The sequence below is a fragment of the Osmia lignaria genome, chromosome 9 (genome assembly GCF_051020975.1).
Source record: "Osmia lignaria lignaria isolate PbOS001 chromosome 9, iyOsmLign1, whole genome shotgun sequence".
Lineage (NCBI taxonomy): Eukaryota > Metazoa > Arthropoda > Insecta > Hymenoptera > Megachilidae > Osmia > Osmia lignaria.
In genome coordinates, this window is record NC_135040.1 from 15,044,839 (window position 1) to 15,060,201 (window position 15,363).

Genomic DNA, 15,363 nt, shown 5'->3' on the forward strand with positions numbered 1-15,363 from the left:
TTTTAATCACAAAAATAATCATTACATTTTTCATTATGTAATTCAGGAATGAATATGCAATTAACTTATTTACAGGAAAGAAGGGAAGACTAATATATACCAATATTATTTATTTTAACATTGTTTAATGTTAATATAGGTACTTAACGTTATATATTAAAATTACATTGAAATCTTGTAATTGTTGAAGTTCAAGTGCTTAAAGTAACACAAGCATTCAGTTCCTTTATCTTCGTTTTCTACCACCTACTTTAAGGCGCATATCACGTTTTCCTTTTCCTCCTTTTGGCTTCTTTGCTCCCTTGCTTTTTACTCCTTTTTTACCTTTCTTTGTCTTTGTTTTTGTTTCGTTAACTTTCGTTCTATAAAAGAAATTTATAAATGCATTGTGATTTTCATGTTGATACTTTCAGAAACTTGAGTACTTACTTTGGAGCAGAGAAATCTTCGCGAAAGATTTTAGTATTACTTTTAAGGATGTTCTCTGCTAAATCTGTATTCCGTTTCTTCTCGTCGTTCAAATTTAATGGAACATTTTCGGCCTTTCTTTTCATACCTGGTACCTGCTTAGCAATGCCCTTTGCATCTTTTTCTTTTGGTAACCTGTGCATATTATACAGTGAATATGGAATTTATTTCATATATCATACTTTGAACATTACCTATCCTGAAATTTGCCAACAGAGGCTGTCGATGTACGAGCGATAGTAATGGCCTGAGAGAGTTGTTTTGCCTCTGGGAAATGTTCTTTAGTAGGAAGTCCTACTTTTGGAATTTTAATATTCTTTGCTTTTGCAATATTACGCAGCCTTTGCAGTTCATTTTTAGACTGTCTTTCTTCTTTTGCTGCCTTTGCTGTAGCAAATGGATCTTCCATGGCTTTGTTTTCATCATTTACTTCTACCAACCATTCTTTCTGTTCTAAAGCTGTCTTACGCTTATAACCAAATGTAGGTATCCATTTCTGTAACAAAAATATCAAAAATACATATACTCATATGCTCAAGATACATGTAGAATACTTAGATACAGAAGACATACTTGTAATTCATCATCCCATTGAAGTTTAGATTTACCCTTCTTCTTAGTTCTGATACCTTTTTCTTTAGCAAACTTTTGCCATTTAGTTAGAGGTTTTGGTTTTGGAAGTTGACGAGATCTTGGTAATACAAAATGAGGCTTGGGTAATTTTGCTACTATCACTTCATCAATACGTTCTGTTGGAAGTTCCCAAATTTTATTAATCAGTAGTTGCACATTATCCCTTGTTAAACTTCTTAAATACGGTTCCTGTTGAGCTCTAGAAAATACATGGAAGCAATTAATATAAACAAATTTAATTGAAGTAAAATTGCTTGTATCATAAAAATGAATTTGTAGGTTACTTCAGTGCTTTGAGATCCAGGGTATTAGAATCCAATACTAAGAGAGTTCCTGCATCTGTTTCAACGTCAACATCTTTATTTACTACCGTAGATTTACGTGGGTCTTTCTCTTGAGCATCATTTTCTAAAATTGACTGTACAATATCCATGTTTGAAACACATGTGTTAAAGGTTATGTTATGGTTGCTGGTTTCCTTGATAGTAAACTACTCAACAACTTACCGACTGAGTTTCCGAAACAGGGGACAGCGCCATCTATCGAAAAACAGCGGAAACTCTGCGACAACTTACCGACTGCCGGGGTCGGTAAGTTATCGAGTAGTTTGCGCCATTGTATTATAGATGGCGCTACTGTTTCGAGGCATAAATTCAAAACCCTTCGAAAAACAAAAGCATGTCCAGTCATGTTGGATCTGTAGTCACCGATGGAGGTTAATGTTGTACTTTAGAATTCATAAGAATGTGTAACAAGAATATTGTTTCACACATTTGTCAAAGGAATAAAAGATAAATGTTGTGTTAGTAAATGAAAATAACAAGTATTATTTCGTTAGTTTAAAATTAATCAAATGTCGTAAAAATGTTTGTCCTCGCAGAATTGAAAGACACAGTCAGAATTCCACCATGGGAATTCAAACGAAAATTAAACGATGCTGTTACCGATGAACTTAACAGGAAACTAGCTAATAAGGTGAATTAGTATATTCTAATTTAAATTTGCTAAATCACTAATCAATTATTTGTTCAAGGTTTATCTCAATGTTGGTCTTTGCATTGCTTTACACGACATAACAAAAATCGAGGAATCGTATATTTTTCCCGGCGATGGCGCCTCTCATACCAAAGTAATATTTCGATTTATTGTCTTTCGTCCGTTTATGGAAGAAATTCTAATAGGAAAAATACGCAGCTGTAGCGTTGATGGTGTTCATGGTAACATTTATATCATAAAGTCTATGTTGTTGCTAATGCAGGCTTATATTTAAAAAATTCGAACTTTTGCAGTAACATTAGGATTTTTCGAAGATATTGTAATTCCACCTCATAAACTGCAGCATCCTTCAAGATTTGATCAAATGGAACAAGCATGGGTATGGGAGTATGATACAGGGGATGGTGAAAAGCACGACTTATTTATGGATGCAGGTATTCAATAAGTATTCAATAATCTATAATAATAGATATAAGATAATAACAATTGAGAACTTTTAGGAGAAATTATAAGATTCAGAGTGGTGAGCGAAAATTTCACAGAGGCATTACCTACTGGGCCAAATATGTCTGGGGAAGGTGTTGAAAAGTCAGAATCTAAAAACACATCTCCATACACTTTAGGAGTATGTATGACTAATTGATAAAGTATTCATTACAATTCTTACATTCTGATCGTATCATTGTCTTAATTCTAGGGTGCTATCGATGAACCAGGTCTTGGATTGCTAACATGGTGGGAAAACAGCTAATGGTATAAAAATAAATTCAGATCAATAAATTTTTATTTCACAGCACATTCCATCGTGTAATCATATTTTCATTCTTAATGTTAAAACCGTGATTGGCGTCGCATGCAACCCCGATTTTTTCGATAGAACTTTCACTGTGCGGATATATTTATATTTAGTTTTGATTGGTAACAGAATTATTAATCATTATTTGTACAATATATACAAAGACGTTATGTGCTAAACATGTGGTAACACGCAAAAAATAAGTTCAGTTCGATAGAATTCGAGGACATGCTGAACGTTATTGTAATAAGTTAATCGATAGTTATTTTATTCGTCAACATAAAAAAGAAAAACATTGCACCCGTACCATTCCAACGATGGCATAAAATTCATCCAGTACACCCACGTATGGAGCGGTGATACTCGAGCATAGTGTAACATTGATTTGTCTCAAGTAATCATCGAAACAGTTAACGGTATTAAACACATAAAATACGTCTCTCTCTATATTGCGATACATCCGTTACATTTAATGAAAAAACATTTCGAGAACTTAGCTAGGTGTAAGCCTTAAATATAGGAAACATTAATTACATGACAGCAGAATATACGTAGGTAAAATATAAGTTAAAAACTTCATCTAGACAATACATAGATGTGCAATGATCATTAATTTCTTCTTCTTTTATCATTCTTTTTTTCGTCATTTTCATTTTTATAATTTAGCAACACGTATCATCGAACAAATCACGCGAATCGTACGGCTGGTAAATAAAAACCCCTCGTTAATCTGCGCAATCATAACCGGAATGTTTCTGCTCATTTTTTTTTTTTTTTTTCCTATGCAACTCTTTTTCTCAAAGCAACGCGTTGTAATCGCGCATATTTTTAACATGTTGACTGCCACAGTGAAAACGTCCTTGTATAATATAGCACACAACAGTTGCAATTGCTCAAGTAAGGCTTTCTATTTGCTATCTGGCGTAACTAGTATAATATCAATGCTATCTAATCTTTCTTTCTTCCAGTTATCCAGTAATGTTGAATTCACGGTGCCGATGACCTCCCCCCCCCCCATGGCAGTTAACATGTTACAACTTTCTTCAAGCGGGATCAACAACGCCCTAAACATAATCGTCGAAGTTGAACAATATACGTATAATAAAAATTTTATCACAGTTCTAACTGTTTTTTTTTTTTATTTTTCTTTTTTCTATTTTCATTTGAGTCTGTCTTGACGCCTCGTCTGACAATTCTACATTCGTCATCGTTTATTATTTTTTGTCTTTTTCTTCTTTTTCAGCGAGAACCTACGAGTTTAAACTGTCTCATCGTTTATATTTTTCTCTATCATCAAGCGACGCGTGAAACTCTGTACAATATAAACCTGGATACCTGGCTGGTTTCTTGTCTCCTCTCGTTGCTGACGGAAGTAACAAAAATGTACCCATTGCGATCATAGCATCCTAGATCCAATCGGCGAAAAGAGGAGTGCAGTTTGGTAATAGGAGCTCTGGTGTATGAAAAGAAATTCCTATTCTCTATCTTAGTATCGTGTTTACTTTTGCACGTTTAAGGGCTAGCGTTTTCCTTATCATTTTTTTTTTTGTCTTTTCTTCCGTTTTCTTTTTTTTTTTCTTTAATCGTTATACAAGAGAGAAAAACATTTCTGGCATTCGTATTTCGCGTGTTTGGACGTCAATTAATGCTTCTCTTCTATTCGTACGACGCATCGGCTCGGTTCCTCGTGCACACCTTCGTCGCTCAAAGTATTGCTTAACACGAAACAGCTTCGTTTCTCGTCGTCTGGTTTCTAGGAATAAAAATTCGTCCGTGGCTCTGAACGCGAAGAAATCCCTTGGAGCTACGCTGCTCCTCCTACGATATCGTTTACTCGATGATCAGACAGCGAGGCAGATGTTCACGCAAATAATCGAACAGCTCCTGGGACGTTCCTGGACAGTTGGTTAGCTCTAGCTCGTGCAGATGACGAAGTTGTATCAAACTGGACAAGCCACTGCTCGTGAGCAACGGGCAACCTGTGGATAATGAATATATTTTCAATGATTCGTTTTACTTAAAAACATTTTATGGGTTTCAGGTGAAATGGATAAACGAGGTGGCTTGATAACGTAATCAGTCCTTGAATGTAATCGAATAGCTGAAAGTTTTAAGTAGCATTAATATGCAAGAGAGGAAACGGAAGGTTTATGTCAGAATAATTCCAATCGTGGTCTGCTTTACTAGGGTAATATGTTTATCCTCTTTCTATATGGAAATATGGAACACCGTTCTAGAGAATTTGCCTTAGATTCATCTTACCTGCCACTGAGAGTACTTGTAAGGATTTCATGCCGCACAAGTGCTGAAGTCCAAAGTCTCTAAGCAGTATGCACCATCTCAAGAACAATGCGCTCAGCGATCCCATTGTTGAGATGTAGCCCACTCCAATATCGGTGATGTGGACACATCTAAGTGAGAAAGTACCATTTTTATGTCATCGAATCTTTAGACTTATCGTTGGTATAAGTATAAACGAGGGAGCATTATTTTATGATGGTTTACGATGATCACGTTAACGTCTCGATTAACGATAAATTGGCATGAACGTTCGAAGACGGAACCGCAGACGATCAAAGTCCTGTAATCGAGCCAAGAAACGTGTATCAAACACGTTCGAAGCGTCGTACATCATCGGGGGAATCGGTCGCTTAAGAAGATTGCAATTCCGTCTCCTTAGACGTCTGAACGTTCCACGATGGATGATTCACGTTTATTGCGTAATGACCGATCTTAAATAGAATGCTTGTTAACACGTTCAGTATTTAGAACATGAATGAAGCGCGAACGGATCGTACGGATTCAGCGCGGCTAAATGACGGGCTAACGCGATTTAAGGCGCTCCCTGTTTGCCGGCTGATGTCCCGGTTAAGGGGCTCTCACCTGTCCAACGTAAGCTCCTCCAAGTGATTCAAATCACAGGCGATGTACTCTAAGGCTGCGTCCGTGATTCGCGAGCACCAGCTCAAATCCAAGGAACGAAGCCTCGACAGGTTTTCAGCTATCAATTCAACGCCGTCGTCCGTCACCTTACTGCAGCCGGACAACGACAGGACGGTCAAGTTTGGCAAGGAGTGCACTGTAGAGAAGACAAAGGATGAAACATGATATAAATTATGAAAATTAGGAATTAAATATGTTATACGTATATCTGATATGAAATACATTTTAGGTCAAAGCGATGAACTAAGAGCAAGTAGAGTACACGGGAGATGTGTTCCTGGCTAATTAGCACGTAAATGATTAACACTTTCATTGAAAAGGATCTCACTGACACGAAGACTGTAAACTAGCCTCCAGAATGTCTACAAAGGATTGAGACCCACGTATAATTGTTTTCCTATGTTAAGAATTATCATGCTACACGCATCTCCGCTTGAAAATGTCCAGGAATCTCCGAACGCAAAGTAGTATAAATAACGACATCCGGTCGTTGTCCTCGGAGCATCAACTCACCTAGGAGCTTGAATCTGAACGATCGCTGACAGCTTGTAAGCTAAATAAAGCTGTGTTCCTTAATTCTAAATTTATAATCGCCGGATACGTACACCAGCTGACTTAATTTCACGGTATCGTCATCGCGTATTTCTACCTGGATTCATGCAGAACGATGTCGCAATCGTCCCCTTTTCTACACGTTGCTCTTGCAACTTCAAGGTCTTAAATTTTGTTTCGCCTCTATCATCTGGCGTGTTTCATTCGGTACCGCGGAGTAAACGTTAATTTTCTGCATCAGCGATTGTTCAGTCTTCAGTAATATCTTTGTGTTAGAATAACTTTAGTGACATTCAATCTTCTTAATTTGTAGCTTCAACCCGTTGAGAGGACGATTCTTACCGATATTGACCACACCGTGGTTGGTGAGTTCCCAGCAGGATTGGAGCCTGAGGATGCTTAGGGAGCTACTTTGCGAGGCATGGAAGTAACTTAGGGCAGCGTCGGTTACGTGATAAGCTTGCAGCGAGAACTCGTAGAGACTCGGCAACAATTGAGCGACAGCACCGACAGCTTCATCTGCCACGTTGATACAATCCGACAAAGAGAGCGACACTATTCTAGGTGTCAAGCAAGTCCATAAGCCGGCTTCCGTTATCTCGTTGCAACCGGCTAATTCGAGCTCGAACAGGGCCTAAAAATATGGAAATCCAGATAATTAGGAAAATCTGTTGCCTTTCAATTTCGCATTGCCGACGATTAATCCTTTCTTTGTCACGGTGAAAAGGTTAAATTGATTTCCATGGAGAAACTTACTTGCAAATGATCCAACAGGGTTTCTAAACCCCTGTCGGTAACCGCACAGCATCTCAGAGACAATGAGTGGATATTTCTCTGCGCCAAGGGGAAACCATGCGTCAGGTCTGGGATGTCCTCGTCGGAAGCGCCCAGGAGGACCAACGAATGGAACCCTCTCCTCACCAACGAGGCATAGAGCCGTGTACGCGAATTTGGTGGCAGAGCACGCACCTCGCGGCACCTAATAACGGGCACCAATCCTGCCCAAAGTCTTGGCCTAGCGTACAATATGTCTCTCCATCTTGTGCATACCTGTACAAAAATTATATTAATTACTAGTTGTAAAATATTAGGAATTTCACTGTCCGTTAGTGAAACAAAGTAGTGATTCCGACTATAAAACAGTAATATCTATTCGCAGCCAAGAAGCTTAAAGCCTTCCAAACAAACAAGCTAGTTAACGGAGCGTCTCTCTCCGATGTCTTCCATCATTTTGATTTATTTTACGACCAAGCAAAATCATCCTCCACCCGTATGCGCTCATACACGTCCAAGGAGATGACGATTGCGCAACTTTACAGCCACAACGAGTCCTCTGTTCGCGATTGTCCTATTCGTGACTCGTTTGTAAATCAGTGGTAGGTATCAGGCTTGTCTCAAATGGTAGAAAAATACGTTCTAATTCTCCGCTGTGTTTTCGAAACGGGTAGCAATGTAATTTGCAATTTAACAAAGAAATTTTTCTTTCAGATGAGTAAACTGCACTCCCAACCTTTGGACGTGTATTTCGAAAATACTGAAAAGTGAATTTTGAAGTATTCCATCATTCATAGCGTTTAAAATATCTTCTTAAGATTTAGGTAATAAGGCTAATTACTAATGATACCTAACACATTCACAGTTGTAAAAGAAGACACCTACGATCTTTCAAGACCTCGCAATTTCATTAACGAAAGGTGAATGCCTACAAATCCCAAACTGTGAACGTGTTAAAACCCTTGAACCAATTCCTGTTCACTACTATATGTTACATTTAATCCTATCTAGTTGAACATAAGCGAAGAACCAAGCAAAGAAGCTTAAGATCCAGCACCTGAGCCAAGATCCTCCTCTCGACGGCGGTGAAGTATAGGAAGAATTTTCCAAGGAAGTGATCATCTTGCATCAGTTGATCCCACGTGGCGGGTGCTACGTAGCCTCCTGTACCACCGCTTGCGAGCGGTACGTTTTTCGGTCGGTTCCTCGATATCCTGGCCCTGCTGGGTGTGTTGCTACTATTCAGGCTCTTGTTGTTCGCTGCTGGCATATTACTCATCGATGTTGGTACGCTCCTGCTCGGCTTTTCCGGGGTTGCGTTCGCATTGTTCGCGCTCTGCAAATTCGTATAGGCAACCCCTCCGCTACCGCAAAACACGTTCGTAACGCGTTCCATGACGCTCGCCTTTCCCCCACCTGAAACATGCCATCGTTCGTACGAATATAGAGGATGTTTTCCTCTCTCCGGTTATTCGACACCGTTTCGGATCATTTCCTAAGCCGGGAGGATACGTGAATGCGAAACTTTTCGAAACAATAGAGTATTAGGAAAAATAATAGACGGGCTTTGTGAATAATAAAAATACCCTGTTTGACGGTATCCTCAACGCCTCCAGAGCGTGGTAGCTAACGTTACTAATCCACGTGACAGTCAACGCGTTAATAAAAGCCATTTAATGTCATTAAAATGATATATAAGCGTACTTGACATATTCATATTTACACAGATACTATATCATAGCTTTCATACGTTTGTTTGAGGAGTTTAATAAAATAGTTGATAACAAGCCAAATATCTTGGAAACAATAAACTTTTCATATTCATATATAAATAACATGAAATGGTCGATGGTAGGACATACACGACCTTCGGTATTACACGGGTACCAGATAAAGGGTTAAAATAAACTTCTCATTTTTATTTTAATGTTACTTTACATTTTAGAAGGTTGACTTGCCGCATTGATTTTTGTATTATTTTAATCACTGTTCTCTAAAGCGTATTGAGAAAGTTAAAGGGATAGGAGAAATTTAAGTTTAATGAAAGACTTCGTTTAGACAGAGAATGGCTATTTCGAATGACTTTCGTCCGATTGAAACGAGATCTTGGATCAACCGTGTAAACGTGATCGAATCAATTTTCTTTTCTCTTTTCTTTTTACGAAGCATTTTCCTCCGGTAGAATTATATTGGCGAGCGTGGCATTAAAGGCGTTTCTGCAAAGGTAAACTCGGCAAAGATGCAGCAGTTATTCTCGTTTTATTTTCGAGCTGTACGTCCTATTTGGCTCCGAGTACGTCTCTATTTCCTCTGTCTATCTCTTTATCGCGTGACGAGCATTTTTTCGCGAATCGTGCCCACCCATCGTTCGCAATTAAACTACCCTCTTCGATCGTTACTTTAGGCCAACGATATATCGTTATAAAATGAATAATTCCTTGAAATTATCAAGCGTTTAAAGGCAGAGTATTCGAGGCGAAAGACGGGAATTCAATCTGAAATGCTGGCAACTTTAAATTTATCGCCGGTGTATGGATCAGCTTCCGTAAATATTCTTCTCTATAAATTTTAATTAAAAAAGTCCTGTTGGACTGGCGAGTGATTGCCAATCAAATCGATGAGAAAATATTTGTACTTCAAATGAATGTTATCTGTTGATGTATATTTTATTTATCGTTAGAGTTGTATAAAATTTCCTCCGGAATCAGGCATGGATGATTACATCAATGTTTACCGATGTCAACAGCTACAGATTAATTAAAGTTCGTTCGTTAAGATACTCTGATATTAAAAATTCTTTGGTATTCAACAATCTATCAATTTAAATATCACTTTATTTATCATTTACTTTTATAATTTAATTGTCTGTTATTATAATTTTAACAGCATTCAGTATTATCTTCCTTCGTTTTTAATCATTTAACAAAAATAAATTCATAATGTAGATCTTCAGTGACCTCCGCTTGCATCGTTAACATATTAAATTATTCATATGTACATCAATATTTTGTACGCGTTTACAATTACAAAATCCAGAGAGGAATTTTGCGTATGTACATTAATGTTGATCTCTTTTATTTCTAGAATGCAAATCAATTTCTTCATGAAGCAATCACGGAAGTAGCAAGAAATAGAAGAGTTATTTTCCACTGGATTGAAGGTGATTTTGAAGATCGGTACATCGATCGTAGCCGATCGTGACAATTTACTCTTCAGGAAGCGTTAAAAGCGGATTTTCGAGCGACGATCAGCGCAAAACGGATGATTAATTATCCTCGAGGAGCGTTGGACCATCCTCCGCGATTTTATCAGCCAGCCTACGTGTTGGCGACGATTCAGCCACCGTGATTGCCTATTTTACGCTTCAAAATAAATCTACGCGGTTGAATCGTCGAACACGGGACACGTAGACGACCGTGTCTTTTGTTTCAAACCCCTTGCCTTGCGATATCACACTTGTGACGCAACTTACAATTCAAATTTAGTGCTAATTACAATGTGCATAGTCAAAGATCGTTGAATGCACGGTATGTATAGCGTTTCAATATACTTTGTTTGCCTTGATGTTGCAGAAAATTATGAAGCAAGATGTTAGAGTCTTCGTTGAGGAAAAATTCGATGCAGAAGAAAAAAGGGTAATCGAAGAGAAGGGCCATGGGGAGAGGTACACTTAAACGCACTTGGTTTTTACGTTTCCACGTGTACGAGGACGAATGCTATCGATTCCATTGCAGCTTGGATTGCGACTGAAAGCACCTGGTGGCCGTTTAACGACCGATCCTCGAAGAAAATTGGTATAACGAGGGCATGGTTTTGTTGGGAACGATCAGTATACCGAAAAAAATTAAATCTTCTGGCTAAAAGACAGGGGAGAATATGTGGATCCAAATGTTTTAGAATTAATAACGATTGGAATTAATAATAAGTAATCTTGATTTATATCTAAAGTGATAAATGAATTTGATTAATAAGTTATCTGGCCAGAAATAAATTTCTGTCTCATTGTGACTCAATGCTAACATCTTGATCGTCTACAATGAACGATCTGTTTTAAATAACGTTTATATACGTTGTCCGCAGGGAAGGAATTAAGAAAGGGTGCAAGGAAGCGGCTAGGGGTTGCGGATTCGACAGAAATCAATTCGTCATCGGGATTACGTAATGATGGGCGAAGAAATTCAAGAATCTCTCTGTTTCGGCGGTTCTTCAAAAGTCTAGCTCGGGAATATAAGAGAGAGACGAGAAGACTGACGTAACTAGCTGGCCACGAGGATGACAATTGCAAGAGTAGAAAAGGAATAAAAAGAAAAAAAAAACGAGGCGCAAAGAGAATGAACATATGCTGGATCTGGGTTAGGGTCGAGTTAACTTCGGGCTAGCTCTGAACCGAACGATTCGTTATTGATTGCGAATTATTCTCAGTAAAATTGATTGGCACGAAGGTTAAAAAAATATTACAAAATACTGGAAAAAATACTGGGTAAGTTGTACGATAACCGGAAAAAATTCTATGCAAAAATGATCGTAAATTAATCTAACAGCAGTTCTTTAACAGACCATACGTTTAAAGAAGTTTTCATTCAAAAGGATGTCGATTTTAACTATGTAACGTGTAGCAATTTGCTAGAAATAGTAGTGCACTAATTTCAAATCGATATCAACTTATAATAGGAACACAGCCATTACTTTTGCATACATCAAAATAGAGTAAAATGTCAACTACTGTTGACCCAAATGATTGTTTCCATTGTATGAATTATTCACATAAAAGATTTCTTCAAGCAATGTTGGAGAATATAAATAATAATAATTTGGTAATTTACAGACCATGATGTTTGGACGTTCTCAACCCCAGACCGTTGATTCTCTTGGTCAACTCGGCGCTGGCTCTTTCGACGACCCCTTGGGCTGATATCGAAGACATCTCTCAAGAAGGGGAGGCGCACTCCCTTTGCTCAGCCGCGACTCGTAGTCAAGACGAACACGGATCCGCGTGGCCGCGGTTAAAGCGTTTCATATTCGAGGGAAACACTAGCGAAACTCCGGACTCTTCTCTCTTCTTCTTCCTCTTCTTGCGCCTCTTTTTCCTCCGTAGACCGCGTTCTTCCCCGTCCACGACGAAAGTCACGCGACTCTTCTTGCGTTGTACGAATCAATTGTATCGAACGTACCCGTTCGTGTGTCGATTTTTTCGTTGTATCCGATACCCATCGAGATTTATTATCACCGAGCGCGTGGTCGAGACGCGGAGCATCCAACGAAAGACTTCAACCCCTTCGAGCAGAAGGTAGCTCGACACAACGCGAATCAATGATGAAACGTTTTACTGGAAGGATCTATTTTAATCAACGGAGCCCGTAGCTCACAAAACCAGACGAAAAAGGAAAATTGGAATTATACTGGGAAAGAATCACGAGTATCCTCTCTCGCCGAATTTATCTAACAAACTTGACCAAACTCACTTGCAAACGACAGAATGACTCTTGGAAAAATAATTTACGCGAATCGATAAGCATCATCGGCTAAGTGGTTTTTATCGACGATGATCGTTTCTTTTCGTACTCGTCACCGTATCTCTTCTCCCCGCGATGTAACCGAGAGCTTTTTACCACGGTGTCTTTCTCTGTTTATGTGTCAGTCATGACACCGAGCGGAAAACAAAGCTAGAAGGTGGAGCTGCTGCAACGGGCACAGTACATGGGGGTGGTTTGCGCGAGACTGAATCGATATTCGCGCTGAACTTGTCTGGCTGCTCCCCACTCGAGCCACGCAACCGTACGGTTTCCAGGCGCGAACCACCTTTTTTTTTTTTACGCCTGACGATCGGTGAACCGTCGTACACGGCGCGACGCCTGAAACTATGCAAACCGCTCGATCGACGGAGCCGCCGCCGTTCCTCGTACAACGGCATACACCGTGACCGTAAAGCGACAAACATTCTAGAAAGGTATGGTTACAGCACAGGGGAGATTGATACCATCGAAAGGTTAATGAGAAATCGTATATTTTTTTCTTTTCTTTTTAGATTTAACATTTATACATCTTTGCGTTTGATGTAATATCTTCCATCTTCCTTCGATGTAAAAAAAAAAAAAGATCTTATGCTATCTTCAGACCAGCAATGGAATTCTCCAAAAGCTAAAACACATCATTCGAAGTTCCATATTCGTTCAAATATAGTATGGCATGGTATTGTAAGATTTTTACCTTCAGATCCCATACTACGAGCTGACCGTCCAAACCGCTCGTACTGAACTCGTTATCCGACACTTTGCGGACGCAGTTTATAGTATTTTGGTGTATACTATCCAAGGCATTATCATTTGTACCACTTCTAGCTTGGCGATCTAACGATTGGAATTTACGCATAGCGGATAATCCGGCAGCTTCTTTTTTTTGAGTGTTGTCTAATTTTGATACAAAATATAATTGTCCGTTGTCGTCTACGGAATACAGCATAGGCATACAACTGTGGCCCTAAAAGGAAGGAGAATAATCTGTTGGTACCTGATTATTTTAGAAGTTACTGGAAATAATAAAAAAAAAAAAAATCTATAAATACCGCAGCGACAATGGAATTGGACCCCATCCAAACGCAACTTAAAAACGGTAAATGCTCCGTGTACAGTCTCATAACTGCATTTCCTTTAGTAGCATCTGCTATACATATGGATGAATTATGTGCTACCCAACAAATTTTATTACCACAAGGGCTAAATGCAACACAATGTATCCATCCACCTGGACGTGAATGAGACGGTATGTATCATGAGCAAGTATAATTTACATTAATAATAGAAAAACATTTTTACCTCCATTAGGAGTATTTTGGAATTCGGCGAGTAATGTTCCTAATGTGTTACTGTGACCCCAAGGACCATTTCCAGGTGCATCCTCCATATCGCTAATAAATGCGCTAAAAACACGAACTTTATAATCTGTGGAACCAGCAACCAATACTTTGTTGTCTGGATGCCAATCAACTGTAGTTACAGTGGATCTTAACGGGCGTTTTATGTGTTTACATTGCCACCAATTATTTTCTGATACAAAGTAACAAACAGCTATTACTCTACCTCCAGATCCAACGGCAAATTTGTTTTCTATAAAAAAATAAACATAGTTTAGTTTCATCCATCATAATTTCATCTAATTTCTTCAAAATTATTGTGTACCTAATGGAGACCATTTTACACATGTTGCTGCTCGATTTATTCTTAAAAGTACCCACGCAGGATTCCACTTTCCATCTTGTTCTTGTGTCCAAACGTACGCATTTTTATCCGCAGAACATGTCACTATTCTATTGGTATTTGGTGCCCAATCAATACCCATGACGTGCATGTCGTGTTCTTGCAAGTTTTGCAATAGTTTCCAACCGCCTGATGTATGTTTATGAACTTGAATCTCATTGTTATTTGGGCAAATAGCAACTTCTGTAAGAGGATGTTAAAAGGGTTTGTTAATTCATACATGAATTGTATTAAACAAAGGTTATACCTTTTCTGTCTTTGTTCCAAGCATGACAGCTGATAGCATCAACACCTAAGCTGTGGACCTCGGTCATTTTGCAAACAATATTCACGAAGAATTCGATAAATTTACACACGATATCGTTTAAATAAACATGCGATGATTCCGCAGCTAATCGCTCATATATGTACGGGCGCGGTCACGTATCAACACTAAACGGCTGGTCGTTAATCGCGTTGTTCTCCAACTGTCAACATATTTGAGCGAGAAAGTAAGAGTTGTTAAAGCCTTTGAAACCTCTTTAATTCTTAACATTTTTTAATGAAATTTGAAACATTTGAAAGAAATTGAAACAGTTAGTACCGATACAGTACCAATGCCATGATTAAAAAAAATAACTAATGAAGTTACCTGCGCTCTCAAATAAATGAGAGAAATTATCCGAATTTATATATTGATATAATTTGCATCAATCATTTAGCTTTTTTAAACGCCTATCAACATCTGCCCCGCCGTTCAAGTGTTAAGGTACTTCATCAATTTACTGATTTCAATTGTTGAAATAACTTATTTGTATGAAAACCTTTGAAAATTCGTGGACTCTGGTCAGTCTACACGAATTTTCCAAATTTCTGGCTAATAATATAATACACAACACTTTTTTCTAAATACACCAGAATTGACAGTTTATCCGCCTACGGCGGGTTATCAAGGCACCCTTGTAAGGT

General features: G+C 38.4%; 4 protein-coding genes across 6 annotated transcripts; 1 reads left to right on the forward strand and 3 right to left on the reverse strand.

Annotated features, from left to right (window-relative positions):
• Window positions 1–124: 124 nt before the first annotated feature.
• LOC117602449 (ribosome biogenesis regulatory protein homolog) lies at window positions 125–1,594 on the reverse strand. The gene is made up of 5 exons (XM_034320498.2): window positions 1,386–1,594; window positions 1,042–1,300; window positions 663–964; window positions 430–603; window positions 125–362 (listed from the first exon to the last, which is right to left on the reverse strand). Exons 1-5 carry the CDS (start codon window positions 1,532–1,534, stop codon window positions 227–229), a joined length of 1,020 nt encoding a protein of 339 aa, XP_034176389.1. The 5' UTR covers window positions 1,535–1,594; the 3' UTR covers window positions 125–226.
• Window positions 1,595–1,775: 181 nt separating this feature from the next.
• On the forward strand, window positions 1,776–13,745 carry Polr3H (RNA polymerase III subunit H). Of its 2 annotated transcripts, none has more exons than XM_034320644.2 (12): window positions 1,776–2,076; window positions 2,135–2,318; window positions 2,391–2,531; window positions 2,598–2,722; window positions 2,795–2,850; window positions 4,137–7,764; window positions 7,877–7,986; window positions 8,174–8,347; window positions 10,247–10,322; window positions 10,735–11,087; window positions 11,243–11,642; window positions 11,988–13,745. In XM_034320644.2, the coding sequence occupies exons 1-5, from the start codon at window positions 1,966–1,968 to the stop codon at window positions 2,846–2,848; spliced, it is 615 nt and encodes a 204-aa protein (XP_034176535.1). In that variant the 5' UTR covers window positions 1,776–1,965; the 3' UTR covers window positions 2,849–2,850; window positions 4,137–7,764; window positions 7,877–7,986; window positions 8,174–8,347; window positions 10,247–10,322; window positions 10,735–11,087; window positions 11,243–11,642; window positions 11,988–13,745. The 2 variants fall into 2 exon arrangements, with proteins under 2 accessions (XP_034176535.1, XP_034176525.1); XM_034320634.2 differs by having other exon boundaries at window positions 1,777–2,076; window positions 3,862–7,764.
• On the reverse strand, window positions 4,455–12,129 carry LOC117602376 (uncharacterized). The gene is made up of 7 exons (XM_034320300.2): window positions 11,990–12,129; window positions 8,220–8,578; window positions 7,145–7,438; window positions 6,731–7,022; window positions 5,777–5,972; window positions 5,156–5,304; window positions 4,455–4,872 (listed from the first exon to the last, which is right to left on the reverse strand). Exons 1-7 carry the CDS (start codon window positions 12,084–12,086, stop codon window positions 4,724–4,726), a joined length of 1,536 nt encoding a protein of 511 aa, XP_034176191.1. The 5' UTR covers window positions 12,087–12,129; the 3' UTR covers window positions 4,455–4,723.
• Arpc1 (Actin-related protein 2/3 complex, subunit 1A) lies at window positions 13,150–15,361 on the reverse strand. Of its 2 annotated transcripts, none has more exons than XM_034320485.2 (7): window positions 15,047–15,361; window positions 14,663–14,882; window positions 14,338–14,598; window positions 13,975–14,265; window positions 13,725–13,819; window positions 13,370–13,639; window positions 13,150–13,300 (listed from the first exon to the last, which is right to left on the reverse strand). In XM_034320485.2, the coding sequence occupies exons 2-7, from the start codon at window positions 14,727–14,729 to the stop codon at window positions 13,262–13,264; spliced, it is 1,023 nt and encodes a 340-aa protein (XP_034176376.1). In that variant the 5' UTR covers window positions 14,730–14,882; window positions 15,047–15,361; the 3' UTR covers window positions 13,150–13,261. The 2 variants fall into 2 exon arrangements, with proteins under 2 accessions (XP_034176376.1, XP_034176366.1); XM_034320475.2 differs by having other exon boundaries at window positions 13,725–13,903; window positions 15,047–15,358.
• Window positions 15,362–15,363: the final 2 nt, after the last annotated feature.

What these genes read in the sequence shown, in the direction of transcription:
- LOC117602376 (XM_034320300.2), bottom strand. Translation starts at nt 12,086, where the DNA reads ATGTCTTCGATATCAGCCCAAGGGGTCGTCGAAAGAGCCAGCGCCGAG. An exon ending in CCCTGTTGGATCATTTGCAA is followed by an intron (nt 7,023 to 7,144) that starts GTAAGTTTCTCC and finishes CCATATTTTTAG; the next exon opens with GCCCTGTTCGAGCTCGAATT. An exon ending in GAGGAGCTTACGTTGGACAG is followed by an intron (nt 5,305 to 5,776) that starts GTGAGAGCCCCT and finishes TTTCTCACTTAG; the next exon opens with ATGTGTCCACATCACCGATA.
- Arpc1 (XM_034320475.2), bottom strand. Translation starts at nt 14,729, where the DNA reads ATGACCGAGGTCCACAGCTTAGGTGTTGATGCTATCAGCTGTCATGCT. An exon ending in CCAAAATACTCCTAATGGAG is followed by an intron (nt 13,904 to 13,974) that starts GTAAAAATGTTT and finishes ATTCACGTCCAG; the next exon opens with GTGGATGGATACATTGTGTT. An exon ending in TCGTAGTATGGGATCTGAAG is followed by an intron (nt 13,301 to 13,369) that starts GTAAAAATCTTA and finishes GATGTGTTTTAG; the next exon opens with CTTTTGGAGAATTCCATTGC.
- LOC117602449 (XM_034320498.2), bottom strand. Translation starts at nt 1,534, where the DNA reads ATGGATATTGTACAGTCAATTTTAGAAAATGATGCTCAAGAGAAAGAC. An exon ending in AATGGGATGATGAATTACAA is followed by an intron (nt 965 to 1,041) that starts GTATGTCTTCTG and finishes TTTTTGTTACAG; the next exon opens with AAATGGATACCTACATTTGG. An exon ending in GTTGGCAAATTTCAGGATAG is followed by an intron (nt 604 to 662) that starts GTAATGTTCAAA and finishes TAATATGCACAG; the next exon opens with GTTACCAAAAGAAAAAGATG.
- Polr3H (XM_034320644.2), top strand. Translation starts at nt 1,966, where the DNA reads ATGTTTGTCCTCGCAGAATTGAAAGACACAGTCAGAATTCCACCATGG. An exon ending in CGACTTATTTATGGATGCAG is followed by an intron (nt 2,532 to 2,597) that starts GTATTCAATAAG and finishes GAGAACTTTTAG; the next exon opens with GAGAAATTATAAGATTCAGA. An exon ending in CATCTCCATACACTTTAGGA is followed by an intron (nt 2,723 to 2,794) that starts GTATGTATGACT and finishes TCTTAATTCTAG; the next exon opens with GGTGCTATCGATGAACCAGG.